Source organism: Neovison vison, chromosome 1 (genome assembly GCF_020171115.1).
Source record: "Neovison vison isolate M4711 chromosome 1, ASM_NN_V1, whole genome shotgun sequence".
NCBI classification, from domain to species: domain Eukaryota; kingdom Metazoa; phylum Chordata; class Mammalia; order Carnivora; family Mustelidae; genus Neogale; species Neogale vison.
In genome coordinates, this window is record NC_058091.1 from 78,086,116 (window position 1) to 78,095,410 (window position 9,295).

The following is a 9,295-nucleotide window of genomic DNA, read 5'->3' on the forward strand; positions in this document are numbered from 1 at the left end:
CCTGATTTTCCCACACCTCTCTGTGCATTTCATTTGGCACAACTGACAATCCTCTCCTTAAATACTCTACTCTTTTGGCTCTGAAACTATATACTATTGGGTCTCCTATCTCATATTCTCTTTCAGTGGTATTCACCTATTAAGAGGTAGTGTTTTTCAGATTTCTATCCTTGATCATGATACCCTATACACTCTCTCCTTAGGCAATCTCATCCACTCCAGTGTATCTAACTACTGACTTTATTAAGTATGATGACTTATTAACTATAATCACATCTACTATCTCTGCCCCAACCATCTCAAATTTCACTCTTAAATTTTTGATCTGTTAACATTTTTACATAATGTTCTTTAATTCACTATGTTCTCAACCTATTATCTATTTCAAATCCATCTTCCTACTCACCAAAGTCAACTTTTTTTCTGTAACCTCCCTCCTGGCATGCCCCCTCCCCTCTAGGATATCAACAGGAAAAAGATAAATTAAATTCTTAATTTGGGGGCACCTGGGTGGCTCAGTGGGTTAAAGCCTGTGCCTTTGGCTCAGGTCATGATCCCAGGGTCCTGGGATCAAGCCCTGCATCGGGCTCTCTGCTCAGCAGAGTCTGCTTCCCTTCCTCTCTCTCTGCCTACTTGTGATCTCTGTCAAATAGATAAATAAAATCTTTAAAAAAAAATTCTTAATTTTAATGGCTAATAACTTAAGGGGGAAATATGAAAAACATTCCCTTTAAAAATAAGAAAAAGGGATCTCATGATCACTACTTCTGAGGTCTTAGCCACTGGGAAACACACACACACACACACACACACAAAACAAAACAAAACAAACAAACAAACAAAAAACCCAAAACTTTTTTTTACGGTATAAAGTTCTGAAAGAACAAAACTATCATTCACAAATGTATGGATGTACACTTTAAGACCCCAAATCAGTAAAATGATTGGCTCACCAATTTATTATCAACATATAAATATTATTCGTATTTTTAACTACCAGCAACACCTAGAAATGTAATTTTAACTAATGAACACCACTTATAACATCTTAAGATATCTAGGAAGAAAATCAAACAAACATGTTCAAGACCTAATTACCAAAAAATATAAAACTTTATTAAACAAAATTAACTTAAAAATATGCCTTGTTTGTGGGCATATTCAAAATCATAAAGACATCCATTTTCCCTAATCTGATTTATAGTTTCAATGCAATCCCAATTAAAATCCCAGTAAGTTTTTTTAATGGAACTTGATTTTAAAACATACAGAAGAGCAAAGACCAACAACAGTCAAGGTATTCCTGAAGGATAAGCTGCCCTCCCATAAAGAACACACTATAAAGCTACAGTAATTAAGACACATGATAAGAGCAAAAAAAAAAAACACAAACAAACAAACAAAAAAAAAAACCGACCTGTTCAGTGAGATGGAATAGAGAACTTAGAAGCAAAAATCACAGTATCTACCTGTAATTTTGCTGTAAGTCAGAGGGAGCAATACACATCACCATGGAAAGGAGGAAACATTCAATGAAGGAGCTAGGACAACTGAAAACAATGAAAATGGATTTCTCGCACCACACACAAAAATCAATTCCAGATGAATTAAATGCTTACACATAAAATGCAAACTATTAAACTTCCAGAAAAAAAAAAGAAGAAAAACAGAAAAGTATTTTTCTCTCCCTGGAGAAGAGGTAAGAAAAAACATCCTGAAGAAACAAAAAGCATGAACAAAAAAGATGAATATATTCTACTGAAATTAAAAACCTATACTCATCAAAAGGAAAAGATAAGCCTCAAATGAGAGAAGACATATGCAATACACAGACCCACAGAATGAACATACAGAATACACAAGGAATTCCTACAAAATTTAAAAGACAAGCCACCCAATAGAAAAAATGGTGAAATACTTCACAGAATAGGAAACACATATAGCCAATAAATAAGAAAAGGTATTTGAACACATTACTAATCGGAAATATAAATTAACACCTCACTGAGGTAATATTTTACATCTACTAGATTGGTAAAGAATTAAGAAGAATGAGATTACCAAGTTTTGAAGATGTGGATTAATAGAAAATCTCATGCTTGGCTAACAGAAGTATAAGATTATTCAATCTTTTTGGAAAATAATTTGAACTATCATCAGGCTCAACAGTTCATACCCTATTTCCAGCAATTCCAATCTTAATATAAGTATATACATCTTAAATTCCTGCTTATATACACCAGGAGTATATAAGAATATACATAACAGCAGTTGACACAGTTGATCACCTTCTCGTTTTTGAACCATTTTTTTCCATTAACTTCTACGACCTCACTCCTGTTTTTTCTCCTGTTGCACTGTTCCTTCTCACTCTACCTAGGTTTTCTTATTCTCATTTGCCCTCTAAAAATCAGAATGACATGTCTTTCAGCTTCTTCTATCTTCATTTGTCTCCCTAGATGATCTCATCCAGTCCTATGGCTTTACCACTCATAAGCTCCAAACTCCACCCTGAATGCCACTGTCTCATATCCAAACATCCTGTTCAACATTTCCACTTGGATGTCTTGGGAGTGTAGAAGTCACTCAGGCTGTTCAAAAATATTCCTGTTTTCCTTCCTATCACTGAACTTCCTCACCTTCTCTGAAATTAGGCATGGTCATTTGACCAAGTGTGGTTGATGAAATCTAAGCTAAACGAAACAATTTTCAAGTAACACTAGTGTCCACTGTAATCTCAAAGTTAATATGGCCAAACGATATCCACCTGCATTTCTCTGAATTCTCCCCCATCTGAGCAAATGGGGTCATCATTTATCTTGTTGTTCAGGCCAAATCTCAGTCATTCTTAATTCTTCTCTGTCTTTCCTGCAACTCCATACAATTTATTAGTAAGTTCTACTTTACCTTTTGAAGTAAATATCAATCCAACAACTTCTCATCATCTCCACTGCAAATATTCTAGTCTCAGCCACACTACTTTCACTAACATAGTGGAAAACTGTGATAATCTACAAACTAGTTCCCTAGATTTCCAGTGTCCTTACCATAGCCCTAAGCCCCTATACCACCTGCTCCTGCCTACTCTGACCTCAATCTTGTATTTTCCAGATACACTAACCACATGGGCCTTCTCCAATTACACGAACATGCCACGTTCAAGACTTTACATTTGCCATTCCCCTTTGCCTGGCCTATCTTTTCAAACTGTTCAGATCTCTGCTCAAACATCTCCTCAGAGAAGCTTTCCTCATCTGTCTACCTAAAATACCCACAAACCCCATTTATGTTATGTGCTAGTTTATCAATTTATTGCTCCAAATTCATTCCTCATTGTCTGCTTTGCAAATATAGAGGTGGGTCCCTTAAATATCTTTTTCTAGATGGCATGGTGATAAGCTTTGTCAACCGAAGACACTAGAGAGACACTACAAAAGAAGGAGGTTCTCCTTCCTATTTCCTGGTTCTTTAACAATGGCAGGTTCCTATAGTGCAAGCAGGTTCTCCAGCCCCTAGCTCTTGCAGTACAGAAGGTCAGCACCACAATGCCAACATTCTCTCTCTCCCTGGAGGTTTCAAATCAGAGTATATCTGGAAAGACAGGTCCCCATGAACAGCTGTTAAGGGTGCTTTAGAACAAGGGCTGGTACATATCTTTTCTTAAGGCATTAGATAGTAAATATTTCGGGTTTGTAGATCATAACGTCATAATACTGCCATTGTAGCAGCAAAGCAGTTATAAACAATATGTGAATAGATTGTGCATGGTTATGTTCCAATTAAACTTTATTTACAAAAGAGATGACTGGCCCATGGACCATGATTTGCCAACCCTGCCTTAGAAGGTATATCTTGGGGGCACCTGGGTGGCTCAGTGGGTTGAAACCTCTGCCTTCAGCTCAGGTCATGATCTCAGAGTCCTGGGATCATGACTGAGCCCCGCATCAGGCTCTCTGTCAGTGGGGAGCCTGCTTCCCCCTCTCTCTGTCCCTGCCTGCCTCTCTGCCTACTTGTGATCTCTGTCAAATAAATAAAATCTTAAAAGAATTTAAAAAAAAAAAAAAAAACGTTTATCTTGAAGGATGAACTTCCCGTAAGTTCCATCAGTGCAGCACCAGTGCCTTCTTTGCCATTCACTGAGGTGTGGTCATACTCTTTTTATAACTGCCAATCCTATATTCTTTAGAGTTTTTACTCCAATCCCCCTGATACTGTAATTCTACTAAACTTTCCCTCTTTATATATAAAAGCAGCTTTCTTCTTTTATACTATGTGACATTGGTCTCCTAATTGCACCTGGACCTCTCTCTTTACCCTGCTTTATTTCCTTTATGGTATTTACCACTAACTGAATTACATTATCTGTGTTTATGTTTTTTTGTTTGCTTACATTTTAGTATCAGTATCCTCCATTAGAATATAAGCTCTATGAAGCCACTTTGTTCACTACTGAATGAATCCCTAGTACCTAGGACACTATCTGGTCACAACATATTCATGATAAATATTTGTAAGTGATCAAATAAATGAATTTTTGGTGACAGTGGACCAAAATATCTTTTTAGTAGTTCAATTCTTGGATTATATCAAATGAAATGATGACTGCCTCTTGCTTGTATCTGCATGTGCTCTCCTTCTCATACAATTCTTATTCACCCATATTCTGTGTCTCTGCTTATGGTATTCCTTCAGTCTCTACTCTAAAATTAGAAGATGACCTCTGAGTGCAAAAATTCCACCTTACCGCCATTTAAACCTGTGAGGCTCAAACAATACAATACAAAACTCTCCCAACACATTCCACAAGGGGAAGAAAGCCATTACTGAGTGAGGCAGGAGAGATGGGTAGCTTCTTTTTAGGTTTTACCCATAAAGGCTGGCAAACTTCCAAATAATAATTGTTACTGCTTGAACTGGTAGTCAGTTAAAAACATCCAAAATATTCTTACTAATCATCTTTCAGTCCCATTACTTTAAAATTCTTCAGAATATTAATTTGTAAAATTTTTTAAAACAATGCATAACTTATAAATGTTCACCAACCATTCCTTCTGAGTCTCTCATTCTCTCTTATGCATACAAATAAAAAATACTCATCAATCAGTCTTTTAACTTTTCGGTAGACTCATTTAAGGTGGATTTTACTCCCATTCTGCCACATATTGGTTTTGTTTTTACTTGAGAATAGCGTAATAATTAAATGGCTACTGGGAAGTTCAAAATGATACCCAAATATCAAGTTCTGGATGCTCAAATTCATCCAAAATAGCTAGAAAGCACTAGTCCAATACTGGTTTTGCTCCATTTCCTTCCTAGTTCCTGACTTGTCTTGCGGATTTGAGAGGGATGGAGAAATAACACATGTCAAAGGGCATAAAAAGGTGGACCAGGTAGGTATGACTTTTTTTTTTTTTTTTTAAAGTAGGTTCCAGGCCCATCATGGAGCCCAATGTGTAACTTGAACTCACAACCTTAAGATGAAGACCTGAACTGAGATCAAGAGTTGGATACTTAACCAACTGAGCCACCCAGGCACCAAGGGTATGAGGTCTTTAGTGGAAATTATTTCCTGGTCTTCTCAAACAATCTGAAGAACAGAGACAAAGGTAGTAACACTAAAAAACAATGACTTCCAGTTCCTTCCTGCCTTTGTAACTACTTCACTTCAAAATACACTATCAAATTTCAGTAACAGTAAAGGCTGTTCCTCACTATCAATGGCAAGAGCTTCCAACTTCCACAACCTCTTGTCCCTGAATATCAAGTTTCTGCAGTTGCTTCCAAGTTAAACTGGTGCCTTCTGTTTAGGACTTGGTTACACTTAAAACAGCTTTAGGTTGTCCAACAGCACTATCTCTGTCCCTGATTCTGGCAACAGACAGCCTACCAGAGCCAAAATAGCTATATAGAAGTTTGAAGTTATAGGAAATATAAAAACAAAAAAGAAAGAAAAAAGAAACTTTTTAGGGGAAAATATGGAAAAAATTAAAATATGTACAGATGTTTTAAAGACACTCTGGATCTAAAGGCATTTCCGTTGTTTGAATCAATAACATATTTAGTATAATTTTGATTGCCTGGATTTTTATAATTCATCATGAGAATGGGGGTATTTCACTTTTCATTTCTGTCATACTACAAGTTTCAAGGAAAACTAGTTGTATCAATTAGTCTTCAGGAATACTAAACCAATCTTTTTAAACTGCAGTTGGTTTTTCTCCCCCCTCACCTTATACTCCAGCTAGAGGAGTAAATTATTTTTCACAAGTGAAGAAAAAAAAAATTGCATTTAAGATTGCCTGGTTTCCAAAACATCTGCTCCTTCTAAAAGGTCTTAATATGATTTTCACTCAGATAGTATAAATGTTAAATTACCTCAACAGAAATTCAGCAAAATATGTTTGAAGGAAACCAGAAACAACCATAAATAGCAACTTCTAAAAGATGAGCATAACTTATTTTGTTTTTTCCATTTAACATCATTGTTTATTTAGTTTTACCTTTTATTTCATTGTTAACACTGCTTTTGGAAAAATCTGTGGGTAAGTAAGAGAGACAGACTTTCTAAGCAACCAAGCTAAGCCCTAGACAACCTTAATCCAGAACGGTTCACTGACTTGCAAAAGGATAACATTTTGATATAACACTAAATATTGTACCAACCTGCATTAAGTGAAGTGCTGTTGATGGAAGACTAATCTGGGAGGTCAGAAATCTATGTTAGGTCCCACCTCCAATAACCGCTAGCTTTGTAATTATGGATAAGAAATCTAATCTAAGCCTCAAATCCTCATCTATACAATGATGAGGCTAAAGTAGATTACCCCTAAGAGTCTTTTCAGTCATAATTCTATCTTTATCATTCTCACCATTTCCATTACACAGTCTAAGGATTTCATAGATACATCAAACATGTATTAAATACTTACTGTGTCCTCAGCACAAACATAGTCTCTGCCCTCACTGAATTTATACTTCAACTGTCCCATTATATATAGAAAATGAGTAAAACATAAGTTTAGACTTAATAATGGGATAAATAAGAGTTATTTTTAAATGGCCATACAAGCCAAAAAGGTATGATAAAATCAGCTTGGGTGGAAGAGAGACTCTCAGTCCAGTCTCTAATATGAATACAAGGCTGAGTAACAGCAGACTGTGCTGATCCATCCCTGTCAACTTTTAATCCTTCTGACTGATGAAAAGCATGACACATCTGTTTATTTTTAAGTGTATGCTGGCGGCTGGCTTTATTATTTTCACCTTTCTTTGTACAACTGTACAGGATTCATCGAATGCTTAATACACACCCTCCAGCTGATGATACTGACCTTCAAGAAAATTAAGTCGTAGAAGGGGTATAAAAAAATGAACAAATGACAGTAATATGAGAAAGAATACAGTGTTACAGAGGTCAAAAACTTCATGTACTCAATACAGTGCTCCCTCTTAAGATAAAAGTAAGTAAAACGGAGAGCTTCTACAATAGGAAGGGAATCGAAAAGGGAGAAAAACAGAAGGCAACATTTACTCAGCACTTAACAGGTGCCAGGCACTCTGAGGGTAGTTTTCACTTACTATTCTCCAGCCATCTAAACAAGAAAATATCCCCAACAGGTGATCACCTAAAATAAGAAAAATCCACCCCACTTTACAAAATTATTCCAAAAGCCTGAGAGTGCATTTGAACGCAAATGCATTGTTTATGTAATAATCATTCTGCTCAGAATCTTGGTATTTGGAACTTGTAGAGTCTTGGATCACCCAGGCAACCCATTCATCTTAAGGACGATGAAACTTAGGCCAGACAAGATAAGGAGCTTGACTAAGGTCATCCCTGTTTAGTGGCAGAGTTGCGATCAAACCAACAATCAAGGCATCATATACCACTCTCCCAGCAACTGTTCAGTGAAATTTAGTGATTCATTTTAGCTTCTAAATTACTTACACCTATGTGTAAGAGCACTTTTATTAAAATAATCATAAAAATCCGTTTCTACAAACGGCTCAAAATTCGCAAAGAATGAAGTACCATTTTCTACATAAAATCTCGAAACCTACTGACAACGAGTAGCCTGCGTTTACTGCGTTTGAACATTTTCCTATATCCCTGACTGCTCTCAAACCGATTCAGGTGCAAAGCGAAGTGTATTTTTTAGTGAGAACCAGGTCGCTGAGGTAAAGATTTCTCAAACCACTGCGCCCAGGGCTCTCCGTGTCCTCAGCGATTCGTAGCCCGCGAGCCGGGAGGGAGGACGGAGAATGAGTGTGCAATAACGTGGCTCCCGCGCCCTCGGCTCGTTGGCCGCCTTCGTGCTGCCGGGCCGGTTCCGAACGCGGACGGGGCCGGACCGTTACGGGGCCTCCCGGGCCGCTGCGCCCGGCGCGGGCTGCCCCTCCCCCCACCGCGGCCTGAGCCAGCAGCGCTGGCCCGGACCCCCGCGGCTCCCCGCGCGAACAATACAAGGGTCCCTAGCGAGACTGAGTGCCGGGGCCCGCGCTACCCCGCCACCCCGCGCCTCGCAGAAGGCATCGAGTCGCAGGCCGCGACAGACAACCCCACAGGAGGGAGAGAGGAGGCGGTTAGTCAGGGGGTTCGGAGGCCGCCGTACCTGGCTCCAGGTGATGAACTCGTTGGTGTGGGTTTCCTCCACAAGCGTCCACAGCTTGCTGAGGAAAGCCGGCACGTTCGAACTCTGCTTCATTGTTAACGAGACGCAGGGATTCCAAATTCTACACCCGAACACGGCGGCAGCAGTAGCGGCGGCGGTAGTGGCGACGGCGGCGGCGGCAGCTGCTGCTCCGGGAGAACGCCCACAACGCAGGCGCAGCAGCTCTCGGGCCCCGCCCCCCAAGCCTCGCCGGGCGCGCAGCGAGGCGGGGTGGACGGGCGGCCGCACATGACGGACAAGTCTCGGCGTTTGGCCCGTGCGCACTGGTCTCGCGCTGGTCCCGTTTCCGACCAATCCCAGATGCGGATCGCACAACAAAGAAAAGCGATAGGATGCTGCCGACAAGAGGGGGTGGGAACAAAGGGGGCGCTGCCTTCTCATTCGCCTTTTATACAGGAGCCGTCACTGTAGCGGACCTTAGGCTTAGTGGACTGTGTTTGGTTGCTTCACGTGTAAACGGCTTTGGGTTTCCGAGCCGTGGGTGGGAGGCTACAGAAAGTCCTCAGTGGTATTTCAGACATCAGTTTGGCGGGCAAGTGTGGATTGCACCAGTCAGGAGGAAGTATAATAATTCACATGGGGGTTAGGGGGAGGGGAGGGAAGCAGCTTTCAAACGTGACGTG

At 39.7% G+C, this 9,295-nt stretch overlaps 1 protein-coding gene across 4 annotated transcripts in view; it reads right to left on the reverse strand.

Annotated features, from left to right (window-relative positions):
• The window catches only part of HSF2 (heat shock transcription factor 2), a 35,832-nt gene extending 27,033 nt beyond the window's left edge, over positions 1–8,799 (reverse strand). For all 4 annotated transcript variants that reach the window (XR_006384679.1, XM_044249700.1, XM_044249690.1 and 1 more), the window contains exon 1: positions 8,613–8,799. Coding sequence is in view for 3 of the 4 variants with exons in the window: in XM_044249700.1 (XP_044105635.1) it covers positions 8,613–8,705 (93 nt within the window). In the remaining variant the exon portion in view is untranslated. The remainder of the gene's footprint in view (positions 1–8,612) is intronic.
• Between the last annotated feature and the right edge of the window lie 496 nt (positions 8,800–9,295).